Source organism: Pempheris klunzingeri, chromosome 24, assembly GCF_042242105.1.
Source record: "Pempheris klunzingeri isolate RE-2024b chromosome 24, fPemKlu1.hap1, whole genome shotgun sequence".
NCBI lineage: Eukaryota > Metazoa > Chordata > Actinopteri > Acropomatiformes > Pempheridae > Pempheris > Pempheris klunzingeri.
The window spans coordinates 2812434-2830435 of NC_092035.1; the positions used below are offsets into that span (position 1 = coordinate 2812434).

Here is an 18002-nt window from a genome sequence, read left to right on the forward strand (position 1 = left end):
GTCGTTTGTCTCGTCTAGGCGCCGACACCAGAGATCAAAACGGCGTGGGTGAACGAGATCCGCAAAGTTCTGACCCAGCAGCTCAAAGCCTGCAGAGGTATTGTGCACGCTCAGCGTCACGCAAGCTCGTTTGCGCTTCCTCTGCTGCACCTAACTGCAGTTATCTGTCGTGTGTTTTAGACGCCAGCCAGCAGAAGAGCTCGGACTCCGTTTCGCCGAGTCCCACCAGCAACAACACGTCCATCTCCCTCAGGTTGCCTGATAACCACAGCACACACACACAGTGAGGAACACCCACAGATAAGACGCCTTTTATTTATGGTGATGTGTCTTTCTTCTTTCCCAGTCCCTTTCGTAGCAGTAGTCAGAAAAACCAGAAGAAGCAGGAGGAGAAGAAAGTGGAGCCGTGCACGATGTCTGACTCCTCTTCTTCACCAAAACACAAAGGTGAATGTTGTAGAATTACTGCATCCTCACTTATATACGCACATATAAACTGGATTGATCAGCTATGGCTGAAAAGCTGCAGTGTGACCTCTCACTGTTCTTCTTTTCTTCACCGCCTTCATCTTCATGGCTCCTCTTCTTTTTTTTTCACGATTGCAACGCACTCTTTTCTCTTCCCTTCCCGCTTTCCATTTCAAACCATCTGTTTCCAGATGAAGCGCTGACCAGTCCGACCACTGATAGGTCTTCGGTGGCTAAAAAGCGTTTTACTTTGCAGGGCTTCAGCACTCTCAAGAGTCCGAAAGGTAACATCAGCAGACATGAGGAGGCTTTTAAAACAGCCACACAATACCTAGACCAGTTTAGTGTGACTTATTTTATGTGTCTAATTATTTTATGAGTCTGAGGTTGAATTCATCAGCGATCAAATGCACTCAGGCTCAATTTAATACATTAAGGATATTAAAGAATTTTGCTGCTACAGTCTTTCTTAGTCTGGTATGAAAATGAGCTTATTGTTGCTAATGTTGTTAAACTAAGAAGTAGAAAGACATTCCTGTGTATCTGACGTGAGTCAGTTTAAACCACATTTTAGCATTTCACTAACATCCCGTAATTATTGCCGTTTGTGACCACAGCGGCTGCTGCTTAACAAAGGTTACGTGTGCTGTGCTCGCTTTTTAGTGCTGCACACAAAGAGTCAGTGTTGTGAATGACGTTAAGAAGGAAAAATGAATTGGCAGCTAAGACTGGAGCTCAGCCAATTGTTAAAAGCTGGTACATTTGGTCATTTTAGGGGACATTTATTTATTTACCTCTCTGATAGTGTAATTCTCCTCAGTTCTATAGTAAATACAATACATACAAATGACTGATGCTTTCTTTGATGCCTCCTGGTGGTGAAAGTCTGACATGACTCCACCTTGTTCTCCTGTTCACCCACTGTCCAGTTTCAGAAATACTCACAGCTAAATGTTAAATGAAGCTTAATTAACGCCACACAAACTCACACTTCATAGTAAGCAGTGTTCGGTTATTATAAGTTATTTCAGGTGACGTATTTAATGGCAGTGGTAAATTCTTGCTTCTCTGTGGCCGCTCTCTTTCTCACTTTGCTCTTCTTCTTCCCTCTCTTCGCTTTTTTTCTGTCTGGGTGGCCAGGCTCGGCCCTCAGCCCCGAGCATGGCTCCAAACGCCACTTGGTCAAGAGTGACCCCACACCGTTTGGGTTCAAAGGTATACTGCCGTCCCGTAACAGGGGCCATCTCATTTTAGCGGCCGTCGTTCACCTTCCCCGTCCATCACCACCAAGTGTCCTCCGGTGTTGTGTGTTTTCATTGTGTAGATTTCACCTGTGTCTCGCGTAAGAGCGATGAAACTGGATAACATGAATCCAGCTGTTCCTCATACTATCACCATACATTTCCCATCACAGCATGAAACATATGTGGAGAGAGAAAAGTGTTATGTCACACAGACTGATCTGCAGGTCCTGGAAAGTCTTCAAATTAGTGATATAAAGGGCTTTAATAGCATTAAAATGTCCTAAATCCAGTTGTATTTCTAACACGTGTTGGAATCCATCACAATCTGCATTCAATTTCCACAAATTTACACCAATAAAATGTCTCACGGTATCTTTTGGCTCTCAGAAACATCCAGATACTTATTTTTACGCTACTATTTTTCCACCTTAACACTGCAGCTGCCATGTGCATGACAGTTTTTCACAGATCACCATCACCGACCAGCTGTCTGGTTACTTTACTAACCACATGAGAGTGACGAATGCCTGCGTATGTCCAGTGGCAGTGATCACACCTGTAGCTCTCCTCCTGGTCCACATCAAGGACTAACTGCTCTTAAACTTCCCTTCAGTGACTAACCAGCTAACCCGGCTGGCCAGCTGTCTCACTACACGACTAGTTCAGCTGTCTCACTGACTTGCTGGCTGTTTCTCCCCGTCTAGAGCCGGCTCCCCACGTCACTCTGAGCAGAGTCAAATGGATGAGCACTTCTAGTCTGTTACAGGGCAAGCGGCAAGGTACAGAGCCGCTCTGAGGATCCACTGCTGTGGGTGTTTGCTGTGGTTTGTGGTGGTCATGATTGATTTTGAAAAGAGGTAAAGTGTAGCACAATATCCACTTTCTCTTCATTTAGCCTTGTACTGAGTCTTATTGTCTTAGTATGAGCACACACCTGAAAGCTACAGTATTTCTGCTCTTTCTTACTTGTGAATATATGATTTTAACTCTCATTTCAAGGCTAAATGAGAATGTACTCTACCTCAGATCAATCATTCTCACTTCTTCTACTCTTCTGGGTGCTGTGGGTTTGTGTGGCCTGGAGAATAATGAGAATTAGAACAACTTTTTTTTCCACCCTGGCAGTGAGAGACACCTTGAAATGAATCCAGATGATTCAAATCCACGTGTGCTCTGATCACGAGTCCCTGATTTACTTTGGTTGGATTTTATTGGGATCTTTGATTGATCTTCTCTTGGAATCTGGAGAAGTTTGGTTTGGCCTTGTGAGTGTCACGTTTTGACGGAGGTTTATGTGCAACTGCAACTCTCTTTCCAAGTGGCATTCTCTTTGCTCCTGGCAAGACTCACAAACACTGCTTTGTGTTCGTTCATATTGAGCTTTAATATTGACAGAAAACATCATGTCAGTTATACTTACTTATATCTCAACCAAGATTTGGCCTCATCTAATTAGTGCCCCAGGAAGTACTTGAATGCCACATGGGATGGGAGTGTGTGCGATACAGATTCAGCTCCTCATTTCCTCTGGTCACTTTCCACTTTTCCCTACTTCTCATTGTTCCACCTCCCTTGTTTGCCTCTAAATCTCCTCACCTGTGTCCCCGTCCGTCCCTCTCCCCCCACCTCCAGGCTGGAACAAGGCGTCTCTCTCAGTGGACGCCTCAGAAGAGAACGATGGGTACTCCAGCAGCGAGGATCCCATTAACTCTGACCCCGAGGACGAAGTGGGAAAGAAGCTGGTGAGTCTGAAATTGAAGAGTTTTGCATTCACTCTATGGATTCAGTCAGGTGTTTTGCTGTCTTACTCCTTTAACCTCTCACTGACCATCCTTGGTGACCTTTGATCCTTCAGGCTCCGGGAAAGTACACGGTGGTGGCGGACTGCGACAAGGCGGGGCCTCAGGAACTGTCCGTCAAGAGTGGAGACATGGTCCAGCTAATCCGAGAAGGAGAGGAGGGACAGTGGTAAACATCATCCTCTCTCTAGTCAAAAGAACCCAAATACAATGTTAACCAAATAATATGTTTTATATCTGCAAGAAAGCTCCACCTGGGCTCTGTTTTGTTGTGGAAATCGTAGATGAATGGACTGTACTTGTATAGTCTTTTTCAACAGCTCACTACATTTATACTCACCCATTCACACGCCATTCAACTGCTGATGGCAGGTGCATCTGGAATAGCGTGGAATTGAGAGAATTGTGAAATCTATTCAGTTAAGTCAGCGGATTTTCTGCGGGCATGTGGGTGGTTAAGAAAATGTATGAAAGAGGCACTTGACAGGAATACATCAGAATGTATTGTCCACCTTAATTCATACAATCACGACATTATCTGGTAATGTAAACCAGACTGAGGACACTAAAATAAGGAATTATGAAAGCAACCTGACTTATATCTCTCTGAAAAGTCCTTGAATTCTTTGTCAGTGCCACAGAATGATCCCAAAGATCTTTAATGATTGTGTTTAATGATGCTGATCAAGTATGCAATATAACCGCTATGTCCGTTGTGAGTAAAGTCACTTTTTGTTTAATCTTATGTAGGTTTGTCAAGAACCTTCGCAGCAGTAAGGAGGGCTGGGTGGCAGCCCCAAACCTCCTCAGCCTCATCTCAGAGTCCAAATCGTCCCAGTCGCTCAGCAGCTCAGGTATTTTTCCACATATACCATATCGGGTTGCTTTTTTAAAATCATTTTAAACGACCCTGTGGGGTTTCTTCTAACACCGTTGTTGTTTGTGTGTTTTTCCTGCAGATGGCAGCGTCTCTGGCAACCTCAGCACCTCTTCCAGCTGCAGCGAGACCTACACCAGCTTCTCTGACATCAAACCCTGACCCGAGATCGCTCCCTCGACCCAAAACCATTACCAGGTGGAATTACAAAAGCCTAAAGCTAAGCCTGACAGGAGCACGGGATCAAAGCGATCTTTACATCACGCAGACGTCACCTCACAGTTCGTTGGATCTAATCAAAACCAAAGCTATCTGCAAATACTCCCAGTGTTTTAGTGAAGGGTTGATTACACCACTTTTTCTGAATATTTAAGTCTGACCACGCAGCAGTATTAAACTCTCACTTTAAATTCTTTCCACCTTCAAAACTATCAGCATATTCGTAGCTGATAGTATTTTCCCAGTTCATTCCAGCAACAGGAAATCAGGGAAAAATAGTTCCTCACACATGTTACAGCCATGTGATGTATCGTCTCCTGTCAGGCCTTCTTAAAAAAAACCACCACCTCTGTAAACTACAGAGAAAATGTCCTCAATCTGATAACTTGTATTTAACCCTTCTGATTATGTAGCAGTTATGTGGACATGTTGAAAGAATATCTGCACTAAATGTGAGCTGTCAGCAGCTTTGAAAACTGTCGGTATCAACCGCGGAGCCTCAAGTCAACAACGTGACAGCGTAGCGACAGATTCTTGTGTGAAACATCTACAAGTACAGATGCTACAAGACCGCTATTTCACATGATGCGTCGGCTGTGGTGGCAGATTTTAATCGTACACTGTGAAAATTGGCAGCTGGCTGCAACAGTGCATCTTGGAGCATCACTGAGCAGGTCAAACGTTCAGGGTGTGTTACTGTAAGTCTGTGACCTTATTGTATGTGGCACACACACACACACACAGAGTGAAGTGTGTTAAATCCCTGTATCTGCCAGGCCAGTGGTGTCAAAGAGGTTGGTTCTCCCCATTCAGGAATGCTGTATTCCGCCCATATTGTTCAATATGAGCTTCCCTCCTCTGGTTACGTGGCGACAACTGCAATTTACAACACAGAGTCAAATGTATCACTAGGTGAATGTCACCAACAGCACTACCTGGTGGTCGGATGTCATGCACTTCTTCAGCTACACTTACAAATCACAGAGCGGCAGCTTGGAACAACTTTTGAACCTCTTTTTTTTTTTTTCTTTTCCTCAGAGTGATTGTCTAACTTGCCTCTGAACTGCTCTGGATTTACCTCTCAGGAAGCCCAAGAAGTTGCGCGGGCAGGCAGGTGTGACTGCATACCTGCTTGTGTCGACGTTAACGTCTTTGTTTGTGTGCACATTGTTGCACATGTGCATGCGCCACAGGACAAACCCAACGAGCAGTCACACATAAGGTCCCATTCGGTGATGTTTTGGTCACATGTGTGGATATAGGAACAGTTTAGGGAACCCCTGGTCAGAAAAAAACAGAAACACACACATAAATCTCAGCAGTCTGCATATAAATCCAGTTTTTGTGTCACAGCCAGTGTGCTCACCTATCTTTGGTCTGCTGTGCAGCAACAAAAGCAGGCTTTGTCCCCTCCCCGTGCTCCCAGCCCCACTCAGGCATGTGACAGTAGCCACTTCTCTACACGCAGGGCGAGCCGGGTCCTTCTCAAAGCGTTTGCACCACCAGCCCAGGAGCAATATTTGTTTACTTGACACCATGATGTAGCTGAGTGATCGTCACGGCTGAAAAACAAGGTGCAAAAAATAATGACAAAAGTCTGACTGAGGGGTGAGAAGGCTGTTGGGCCCCCGTAGAGGAAAAGACTGATGTAGGTTGATGGTGCGCCTCAGACAACCAGCTGCTGTGACAACCTTCTTTACACACAACGCTGAATGGCACCTTTCTCTCAGCTTGTTTTTCAGGGGTGAACATGTTTTTATATCCCAAGATTTCTACTTTATCCACAAGGAGCACTGTAAAACAATCTCTTCCTCTTTTTTTTTTTTTCTTTCTCCATGTTTAATGTTGAATGTGCGACTCTGTTATCGAACACAAAAACACCAAGTGCAGCTCACCATCACGCTAAAACCAGCCCCACCTGTTTATTTCGCAGAATGGGATGTATTTGTCCACTGGCTTTACAGAGCCACTGTGGTTTTTGCTAAATTCGGCCCTGACTATGTTTTTTTTTTTTTTTTTTTTTGCTGAGGACCACTTTTATACTCAAGTCACAAAGTGTGTGTCCTTTTCCAGAAAAAAGAAGAAAGCAGTTACAGGCCTTTCAGTGTCAAACTGTGAGTTAAACCAGAGATCAGACTGTGGCTGGTATTATGAGTTGATGGTGTACGTTACGTTAGACTGAGAAGTGGACGTTACGCTTGTACAGACGTGTCCTCTATACCTCACATTGTTTTCCTGGAGAGCATGTATTTCGTGAAGAGGATCATGGTTTTTGTGAGTCTCCTCGTCTCTCTGTATATCATCACTCTTTGTGGCATGTTCTTCATCGCCCTGAATTTAAAGCTCTCATGTCAAAGCCCTGAACGGGGCAAGTGTTTTTACTGGCCACTGTTGTATTTTGTGAGAGTTTATTTTCTGCCCTCGTATGAAAGCTGACACGGGCACTAAACTCGTCAGTGTTGATCACACAATAAAGCTAATTGAATTGTTCGTCCTTTTGACTCTGTGGCTGGAGAGATGAGAAGGGTTATATTTTCTAGTTTCTTTTTATGCAGCACATTGCAGCAACCACTGTCTTTATTTTCCTATTGTATCTACTGAGTATGGTGTTGATATGAAGATATTATAATGAAACATATGTGTGTACATTTGTAAATATGTAATTCTGAATTGTATGTAAAATGAAAAGCAGCTTTAATAAAGTCTGAAATGGTTTCCTCTATGGGATTTTGCCTTTTTTTTTAATGGGAATTTAAGCCATTTTTTAATTTAATATTTAAATATTTTTAATATATGTATAACAACTACCATTTTCTTTTTTTTTTTTAATCAATTAATCTTTTTTTTTTTTTTTTTACTAGCTGCTTAAAATGCGCTCCACAGAAAAATAAATGGAAAGACAGTCAATGTTATGAATTATGTATTGTGATCCGGAAGTGGAATATCAACCATGTGGTTTTTAACATCCAATGAGCTTTTTCCAGTTTAGACTGTCATGATTTGGTCTGGGCTTCGTTCCAATATTTACACCATCCGACCTTCACTCTCTCCTGTCCTTTATTTTGTCCTTTTAGAGGCGGAGAGGAGTAAATAGCGTCTAACAATATATATTACATTTAAATATGATTAAATAACTCGTACTATTGCCTGTCTGAATTGTATTTACTACAGTAAGACTTGAGGCAAGGACTTACAGTGAGAGGAAGTGAACGAGACTCAGCCGCAACTGGAAAGATACAGATGTGTCAAGTTAGCAAGCGGAAGCCGGACTATTAACCGGAAGTGAGGTATTCCTCAATAAAACAGATTTGTCTTTGCGACAGCGTAATAGTGCGCAAATGAGAAAATTAGCGTTTGAATTTATAACTCCGCGCAGTAGTTTGATTAGTGTTAACTTCTTTAGTTTGATTTCAAAACTCGCGAGCCATTTGTCCCCCGTTAGTTTGAACGAATGACGCTCCGCGGATGTTTTATTATGAAAGTCTTCACAGGAAGCGCTTGAGTTTCTCCACGCTGGCTTGACATAAGACTGGAAAGCGACCAGATGGAATTCAGCTCTGCCTTCTTAACAGATTCCACACATTTTAAATTGTATCGCACACATTTTTAGCGGACTTTCCTGCAAGCGAACAGCCCTGGCGTGACCACGACAGCCTATCTGGGAGGCTCGGCTGCGCTGTGAACCGGGACAGAAGCGGTGAAGACATTTACGGACCCCCACCAGCACCACCAAACATCTTCTCACTGTAGGTATCATTTCTAGCCCATACTGTCGAAGAGCTATAGCTTCTAGTTGCCCTAATGGAGGAATATTTCTGCCCTTTAACAGTCTGTGTAACTTCAGTAGAGGCTGAAATGTGTGTTGAAACCTCCCCGACGTCCTCTTCAGCAGTAGTTTGTGAAACGATGCAGACAACTGAGATTAGCTTTGGAAATCTGTCAAACAAAAAGGGAGTTTAGCCCGAGGCGAGAGGGGTGTAGCCTTGTTAAATCACACTGTCTGGGACTGTTTGTGCGGCCTTACGTGTTATTTACTGCCTTCTGCGCCACAAGCTCTTATTCTTTTATTCCAAACGCTGTCGTTCACGAGGTGTTTAGTTGTTCAGCACACACACACACACACACACTCACACTCACACACACACACACACTGTGTGTTTTATCTTTTTGTTTTTTTACCCCCCTTCCTTGCTATGTTACTTTAGACGACCAGCGTCAGGCTAGACAGAATGACAACAAAGCAGCTTCCGGTCGCAAATATCAAAATAAAACTAATAATTAGCTAGTGCTGACACTTTAAGTTGGTAAACTTAAGAAAATGAATCAGCAACATTTCTGATTATCCTTTAAAGCAGTTATCCAGTAAATACACCCTGATTCCTGTATCTCAAATGCAGTGGCGGGCCGTGCATGTCACACCTGGGCCTCCAGTGGCGATCTACCTGAACCAAACCACCTTTATCATTATGACGTCACGGCTATAGAGACCATCAGTATTATACAGGAAGGCAGTCTAACAGGATGCTGCACCGCAGACAGGTATCTCATGTTGCGGAGAATTAATGACGTCACTAAAGCAAGAAACCCAATTAAAGCATTCAACAAGTCTCCTGCGCACCAGCTGCTGCGCACCTGCGTCATCAACGTCAGACACGCCAAACAGGGACTCGGCTCCAAACTAGTGATGGGAATTTCGGCTCTTTTTAGAGAGCCGTCTCTTTTGGCTCCTCAGATTTTTTTTGTTGCTTCAATAAATTTGTTAGCAAATTATGTGTAAAAAGAAATATTAATGTAAAAAACACATTATATAGAATATTTATTGCTTTATTGACTTGAAATTATTTAGTTTTACTGGGGTCATAGAGCTCTGGGCTGCAGGTCTTGGTGGCTGTGGTGTTGTCCTGTATGATACTGTAGACATTTTAGGAGCACCTTCATTAACAGCAGCTTCCTTTGCTTGTCTTTCCTCCTCTAACTGAACTGATGGTGAACAGTAGGCACTTGTCTGTGCAGGTTGTTTGTGGAGCCAGATATGAAATTTTAATTTTGCAAAGTCTGCACTCTGCCCTCCAACTATCAATTATATTAAAATGTGTCCATATTTTACTACATTTTCTGTCGCTCATGTTTCTCACCTGTCCTGCCTGCAGTCTGACTATGTAGCAGTGCTCTCTCGCTCTCTTGCTCAGTGTGGACACACAGACACCACCACACATCTTGACCAATCACGTGCGGCTTTAACAGAAAAAAGACGGAAAAAAACATATCGGCTCCCGTCGCTCACTTCAAAGAGCCGGATCGTTCGCGACCGACACATCACTGATAGAATAGAACAATAAATGCTTCAGCAATTTGAAAATGCCACCATCAGCATCTGGGAAAGTCCAGTGGGCTAAATGAATCCTTGAGTGAATGATTAACAGATTTCAGTCAGTTTTACGCATCGCAGCCTCGCAGTTCAGAGGAATATTTCACAGCCACAGTCACTCCATTTGAAATGCAAGTGGCTGCTATTAATATGCTGTCTACATATGCCAGGATTAAACTCCGATTGGTGATTCATGTGACAGGCTTCACTCTTTTTAATCCTGGTGTCGGACGGGCTGTAATATCAGCTCTCAGAGCGGGGCTATATGATGTGATGATGAGTGTTTATACACGTAGTTTTGTAATTATTTCAGTGCAGTTTTATCTGAGGAGACACAATTAATTCCTGGTCTTGTGTTTACAGCTGAAATGATTGCTTGATTAATCCAATTGTCCAATTCTTAGTCCAAGTCTTCTATGACAGTAAACTGATGGCCAGTCAGTTCTTAATCTGCTCTGCTTTAATTCTGAAAACTCCCAAACATCCTGTGCCTCCTGTGGCTCCCTGCATCTGCCTTGATGTGCAGACAGACCACCAGAGTCGGATACAGTGGGCTCTCATCCATCCTGTCAGGACAGGCCTGTCTGTCACAATATTAACCCTTATGGACCCTAGCTACACACAGCAGCTGCAGCAGCACCCTTCATCTTGTATCGCATAACCGAGGCATCCAGTCGTAATAAGCTTTGGAGTTTAAAGTTTTGTTTATTTGTGGCTTCATTTATATCTAGCGTGAGATTCTGGCAGTCACAAACTCCCCTTTGCTTTCCACGAAAAGGGATTTTTTCACGTCATTATCAGTCTCAGGAGAGGACTTGATGCACTGATGTTTGTTCCCTCAGGGAGCGTTCCTCCCAGGTTGCCTCGGAGAGGACAATCTCCCCGTGAACGCCTGTGAAGAGAACGGCGCTTTGTAGCTTCAGACGGGCTGTGATGTGGTTCAAACACTTAGATCCTCGTCCTGTGTCGAGGAGCTGGCTCTCCAGCGTGTCTAACTCGCTTTTCAACGTCAATTTTGGAGCAAACCAGGGTTTTTCCAGGACTTTAAAATGCTTTGAATTCAAATACCTAGACTTTAAGACTGCTGATCGCTGTTCAGGTCAAAGAGGTCATTTATTTACTTTTATTCAATATCATTCACTTAGTTTCTCTAATGCTGTCAAATCTGAGGCCACCACCTTTCTTCTCCCTCTTCCTCTTCTTCCTCTTCTTCTTCTTCTTCTTTGAAAGGCACAACACAGACTGGGAAACAAAAGCTACCAAAGTCTGGCTATGCCAGATGCTTTAGCAGCTGTGCGTAGGTTAAAGAGTGTGTTTATTTATTTATTTATCTATTTATGTTCATAAATTGCAGCCTGCAGAAGGTGAAGTCAGTCACGCACACGTTAGGGCGAGTTGCATTCGCTACCAGTGATGTCAGAGTGACATGCTGGTGCGACAGATTACCATCTTGCCACGCTGGAATGGCTTTGATTAGTCATCCTCTACCCACTACGGGCGCAGTTTGCACTTGTTACTGTAAAGTGATGCTGCAGGAGGAGGCTGACTGCTTGATGAGAGTCAGCTGATATAACCGTATAGGCACTTCATATATACATACATATGGCACCAGATCAGCAGATGGCATCGACCCATAAGAGGTGAAATGAAAGGACGTACAGAAGAGCATTCTTACTGCTGTCAGAGAAAGAAAGAAAGAATGGATGAAATAAATGCACCTAATGCATGTCGTGTAGGACGGCTTGAATTATTCAGGATGCACCGAGCGCCTGTTCAGCACAGATCTGGTACGGATGCAAGGTGCGAGGCGTTTTCCTCTTGATGCGTCAGCTGTTTTAACAATGATAAAGTCATGTTTCCAGCACAATAATTACAAATCAGCTCTTTTTTTTTGTCTTTTATGATCAGGAGAAATCTTAGTTACTGCTTGAAATGCTAAATATGTCTAAAAGTAAAATTAGAATTGCAGCCCCAGTCTTTATTCTCTCCATCTTTATTTAAGGCTCATTTGGTCTCTCATGATTACAGCTGACAGCTAATAATTGGGGCATAGTGGAGCCTTTCTCCGTTAGATTAAACTTAAAGCAAAGCAGCAAGCCGTGTGTTCAAGCCCAGTGGGCACCAGATTAATTCCATTACATAACATTTAGTCAGTCTTAGCAGTGAAAATGAAGGCTTCACAGTAACCTAGAGCTTAAGCTTTCCAGGACTCAAAGAAGAGTTATTAGCTGATTAAAATGGACCCTTTAAGTATTCTTTAATAATCAGAAACATTTAGTTCCAGCTGCAGCAACAAGGCCGGACGACAGGGTGGAAATATTAGATTTAGAACTGCTTATTATCCGACGCAGCAGGGAAGCTTGTGCATGTGTGTGTCCCCTGCTCTGATAACCACTTCCTCATTGCCTGCTTATCCTTCGACAAATATTGACAGGGCTGACGTGACGTAACACTGAGTGAAACAGAGGTAAGAAAACGCATGAATGCATCACATTTAAGTCTTTTCTGCATCAGGATTTGGCCCCGTGAGTTCAAGTTGACCTTCTGGTGGCGTGCGGCTGCGAGTTTGTTGGTTAAATGTCCGGTCGATGCCACTGTCAGAATAAAAGCATAAAAAAAGAGCACAGCAAACTTTCCCGTGTGGAAGAACATGACTGTCTTTTTTTTCATTCGAGCTGAGAGTGTTATCATTAATCATTAATCCCTTCTTCATGCCCCAAGTAAAAGGTCGGTGTTGGAGAAAGCGATCACCCTCAGCTGAGATTTTGTCTTCGTCAGGTGGAGACCTTGTGATTCCAATCGGAACTGTTTTCCTGTTTTCACGGGCGTTGGAGAACCCTCTTGTGCAACTTTACAAATCCATTTACAGTTATTTGCTAAGACTCGAGGAAACCGTGCGAGTTTAATTTCCACCTACCGTCTTCCTCATTCTGGGAGGAACACACACACACACACCACACGCACACACACACACACACACACACACACGCTGTGCTCTTCTCAGATATCTCCTCAGAGGATCTGTTCATTTGCTTCATCTTATCATTTGTTGCACTGTGAGCTGCTTGCAGCTGGTATCATGTTGCTGTGTCCTGTGGCGGACTGAGCCTTTGTGACGGCTTTATGAAATCTCACGTTGATATTATTTGGGCAGCACGTCGAGTTTTATGTCATTTAGTTAGATTTTTTCTTTAGATGTTCTTCATCTTCTTGTTGGCCCCAAACACAAAGTATTCAGGCCAGCATTGGACCAGCTCACTGAAGTCACAGGTGTTATCCTTGTTGTGGAGCAAGACCTGAGTGGGCAGGGAAGGAAGGAGCAACGGGGTTTGGGAGGCAGCGACGGCTGGAGCTTTAAAGTAGCAAGCAAAGATGGTGGTGGAGGGAGGAATGGTAGCAGAGGTGGACGGAGGTGGCTGAAGTTAGAGTTGGAGTTAAGGAGGAGGGCAATGCCCTTTTTTTTACATTCCCCGATGAGGATTAGCAGTCACAAGTTCTCCACAAATTCCTGACCTGGCCTGGACTGTGAAGCTGCCTCCTGGATCCTTCCAATGCTCACACTCATTCACGCTCATTCATTACAATGCATTTCTTCTATATCACATACAGTTATGGCACTAACACTGGCACGGTTTGGCCTTCTTACTGTTGATCCCCAAACAGTTCGTGACCTACTGGCATATTATGAAATAAAGCAAAACTTTTATGGATCACAAAGCGCACACTTGGCCGAATTACTCACAAACTGAAAATGGTGAAATGTTTCGGAGGAATTTTAAAATTACAACCAACTCACCGATTGTTTCTGGGTGTTGTGCTGCGATCTCACGTGTCTGACTTTGACTTTGAGCCTGGGGGGCTGCAGTTGTCGCTCATGTAGACTAGAGATGACGGTGGAATGTGTCTCCAAGGTGCCAGAGGAATCCTAGCACACACACACACACACACACACACACACACACTCCTGATGCTCATTTACAAATACATGTGGGTATATACCGTATGTTAGCCAATATGAAGTAACAGAAAATGCATCTCATAGTGGTTTTATTTATTTTTAATTAAGTAATTAATGCCAAAAAACAAACTTACACTGATGACTGTTAGATTTTCAAATATTTATGTCAATATTGGCAACAAAAACAGAGTATTGTTTGGGCTCTCATGCATTATTATGCATTCTAGTGAAGCTGGCAAGCTAAATGTCACAGAAATGTTAAGAAAACACAGTTTCTCCGATGGAGGGAAAAGGTCTGTGATGAACTGACAACAGAATGGAAATGATTATGATGATTGTTTTAGTTGCTGCTGCTACTGTTGTTCATGTGCACTATGTGTGTGTGTGTGTGTGTGTGTGTGTTGGTAGGTCCCAAGGCGAGTGTGTGTCCATCATGCCGCTGTTTGGTAAATCCCACAAGAGTCCGGCGGACATCGTCAGGACCCTGAAGGAAAACCTGGCCATCCTGGTCAAACAGGACAAGAAGACAGACAAGGTAGGGAAGGGCAGTGTGTGTGTGTGTGTGTGTGTGTGTGTGTGTAAATGCCTTGGTGTCCAGGGGCCCATGGGTGACAGCCCTCTGTGAAATTAGAACATGGAACAGCCTGGCCGTGTCATCTCCTGACACTTCACTGTCAAGACAGTTTACGCTCTCTCACACACGAGCCAAGTTCAGCCTCAGGGTCAGTTTCTGCTTTCTCCTTTTCCCTCTTTTTGCTCTTAATCTGCGATGTTTGTTGTTTGTGTTCCTCCATATTGTTTCCCTGGAGAGAACGACATCCATTTAGCTCCTCCCCTCTCTCTCCTCTCTCTCCTCCAGGCGTCTGAGGAAGTGTCCAAGTGTTTGGTGTCCATGAAGGAGATTCTGTATGGTAGCAACGATAAGGAGCCTCACACTGAGACTGTGGCCCAGCTGGCCCAGGAGCTGTACAACAGCGGCCTGCTGATGGCGCTGGTAGAAAACCTGCAGGTCATCGACTTTGAGGTAAGGAGAGAAGAACGCAGCCATCATATCAGTCACTGAGCCTGCAGCACACAGCGGCGTGCCACCCCTCATGATTTAACTGCCACGGAGACGCGATGAATAAAATATTTCCCGCCTGCAGAAAAGCAGTGAAAAGAAAAGTGAACTCCTCTGCAGCAGAAAGCGAGCGCTTCTCCAAGAGAGAGCTGGATTATCAGTGCTTAGAAGGTGACATTTATCTCCCTGATTTGACCTGAAACAGTCACCGGGGTTATTTCCTCGAATTCTGAGCGCTTGTTTCTCGCTGCTGTTTGGAGAAATGCTGCCTTTTGTGACATTTTGCACAATTTAGCGCACTCATTAGAAATAATATATTATAATAAAACAGATAAATAATATAATATAATATCATGTTTTTTCATTATGTCTTCACATTATGTTATTAAATTTAACACATTTTCTAATTGATCCAGACATCCCATTGACTACATTATACCTCATCAAGTGACATTATTGCTGTAGAAAAATAAAGAACTAATAATATAATAATACTATGTGGTTGTTTGTCTAATTCTGTGTGTGTGTGTGTTTTCAGGGGAAGAAGGACGTGTGTCAGATCTTCAACAACATCTTGAGGAGGCAGATTGGGACGAGGAGTCCCACCGTCGAGTACTTCTGTTCCCACCAAGAGGTCCTCTTTATACTGCTGAAAGGGTGAGACACACACACACACACACACACACGCCGTACACAGTCTAACAGCACGCCGAAGAGGTGACACAGATTGTCTTGTTGTCTGAAGGTACGAGACACCCCAGGTAGCGTTGAACTGCGGGATCATGCTGAGGGAGTGCATCCGCCACGAGCCACTCGCCAAGATAGTTCTTCATTCGGATCATTTCCACAGTTTCTTCAACTACGTGGAGATGTCCACCTTCGACATCGCCTCCGACGCCTTCGCCACCTTCAAGGTACGCTGGGCTCTTCCTGTTCTGGTCTGTACTGTGAGGCTTTTTACATTGAATCTATTACTACATATTCTTTCATTCATTCAGAGAAAATAGAAGTATCCAGTGGTATGTTGGGTTAAAGGACCAGTTCAACCAAATTACAAAAGCAGATTTTCTCACTTGCAAAAACAAATCAGTGAAGACTGTTTTTCCTCTGTTAGTCCATTACTTTAGATGAAACATTGCTCTTTGATTTCTAAATGCCATTTCTTAGTGGTGCACCACAAATTAAAGCCAGTTATACTGAGGTAGGAAATAGACCATAAATAAATCCACACCCCCTTTCCTCTGTAATTTGGGTGAAATGTCCCTTTAAGAAGCATCTTATAAACCCAGAAAACTTTAGGATTTCTTTATCTGTGTTCACAGGATCTCCTGACAAGACACAAAGTGCTTGTGGCTGAATACCTCGAACAGAACTACGATGCTGTGAGTGTTTTGAGTCACACACACACACACACACACACACACACACACACGCGCGGTCATGCAGCATCAGCCCCTGAGTCTGTTTGGAAGCATAAACGTAAACCGTGTCCGTGGCTCCGAATGACCAGGAAGACACGAGAGGCGACGCACGGATTCGTAAACAGATCAGGTGTCACTGCAGCACTCAATGGTCCAGTCATGCATCCAGAAAACGGTTTGTCTCATTGAACACGCTGTGCGCACACACAGGCATTCACGGGGGCCTTGTGAGAGACTATTCAATAAGCTGGGAAAGATGGCAGATAAGTAGGAAGGAAGAAGTAAAGTTCTGACTTATACACTTTAAGTTCCAGGAAAAGGGGAATCGGTGGAAAGGCGTCTCTGTGTCACAGCTCGTCTCGGTACAAAGCTCCGCTCTATGCTGTCAGGTTCCCCAGGCAGAGGGGGCCCTTTCATAGGCCGGGGCCCCCAGAGGGTCCCAATCTGAAGAAACCCCACACAAAACCGCCTTTTTACCTGGATGTCGTATGTCGACAGATGTGTGTGTGTGTGTGTGTCGCTGTGAGGCCTGTCAGGAGAGGGAGCTGTGGGTCGATGGAATCCAGGAGCCTGTGATCAGACAGCAGTTAGCTTGATCCCCTCTTAATTCTGTCCATTTAATCCATCGAATGCATCGAAGTGGTTTTGGTTATTTTTCAGTTTTTAAAAATGTCTAATGGTCCTTGAATCTCTTCTTCCATCTCGGACTGTGAAACGAGTTGTGCTTCTTGTGTGACTGCAGGTGTTTGCAGACTACGAGAAGCTGCTGCACTCCGAGAACTACGTCACCAAGAGGCAGTCTCTAAAGGTTCGACTCGTGACTCATGCATTGATAATCGGAAGCACTAATCCACTGGATTTCTCTAACGTGTGTCGCTTCTTTGTCACGTTGCGGCTGCAGCTCCTGGGCGAGCTGCTGTTGGACAGGCACAACTTCACGGTGATGACGCGCTACATCAGCAAGCCTGAGAATCTCAAGCTGATGATGAATCTGCTAAGAGACAAGAGTCCCAACATCCAGTTTGAGGCCTTCCACGTCTTCAAGGTAAAAACACCGCGATTATGGAAATACGAGTTATCTCCTATTGTGAAGTGAGCGGAGGTGAAAATCTGTTTCCTGCTGCTGCCCTCAGGTTTTTGTAGCGAACCCCAACAAGACGCAGCCCATCATCGACATCCTGCTCAAGAACCAGACCAAACTAATCGAATTCTTGAGCAACTTCCAGAAGGATCGCACAGACGACGAGCAGTTCAACGATGAGAAGACCTACCTAATCAAACAGATCAGGGATCTGAAGAAGCCGGCCTCCTAGAGAAGAATCCCTACCCGCCCTCACCCCTAACTTTGTATCGATAGGAAGACATACAGTAGAAAAAAAAAAACAACAACACATCAACAATAATGGTTATTCTATTTAAAAAAAAAAAAAAATCTTCAAGACGTTATTTGTCTTTTTTTCTCTTTGTTGGTTCATTTAAAACTTGTGCAAGAGTAGTTCTCAATCACTTCCTTTTTTTTTGGAATTTTTCTCATGACTTTAGTTTACTTTTTCATCCCTAGCATGTAGTGCCACGACTCATGGTGTTG

At 43.9% G+C, this 18002-nt stretch overlaps 2 protein-coding genes across 6 annotated transcripts in view; both read left to right on the forward strand.

Annotated features, from left to right (window-relative positions):
- mcf2la (mcf.2 cell line derived transforming sequence-like a) overlaps positions 1–7322 on the forward strand; it is a 36647-nt gene extending 29325 nt beyond the window's left edge. For 2 of the 3 annotated variants that reach the window (XM_070855415.1, XM_070855413.1), the window contains exons 24-31: positions 19–97; positions 181–253; positions 347–447; positions 2417–2491; positions 3345–3454; positions 3568–3680; positions 4262–4365; positions 4471–7322. In XM_070855415.1, the coding sequence (XP_070711516.1) occupies positions 19–97; positions 181–253; positions 347–447; positions 2417–2491; positions 3345–3454; positions 3568–3680; positions 4262–4365; positions 4471–4550 (735 nt within the window). In that variant the 3' untranslated portion in view covers positions 4551–7322. The remainder of the gene's footprint in view (positions 1–18; positions 98–180; positions 254–346; positions 448–2416; positions 2492–3344; positions 3455–3567; positions 3681–4261; positions 4366–4470) is intronic. The other variant, XM_070855414.1, reaches the window with a different exon arrangement.
- An 814-nt stretch (positions 7323–8136) lies between these two features.
- On the forward strand, positions 8137–18002 carry cab39l (calcium binding protein 39-like). Of its 3 annotated transcripts, none has more exons than XM_070855543.1 (9): positions 8137–8353; positions 14342–14468; positions 14793–14957; positions 15532–15650; positions 15739–15907; positions 16316–16375; positions 17157–17222; positions 17316–17459; positions 17548–18002. In XM_070855543.1, exons 2-9 carry the CDS (start codon positions 14367–14369, stop codon positions 17725–17727), a joined length of 1005 nt encoding a protein of 334 aa, XP_070711644.1. In that variant the 5' UTR covers positions 8137–8353; positions 14342–14366; the 3' UTR covers positions 17728–18002. The 3 variants fall into 3 exon arrangements, with proteins under 3 accessions (XP_070711644.1, XP_070711646.1, XP_070711647.1); XM_070855545.1 differs by lacking the exon at positions 8137–8353 and adding an exon at positions 12735–12753; XM_070855546.1 differs by lacking the exon at positions 8137–8353 and adding an exon at positions 12825–12843.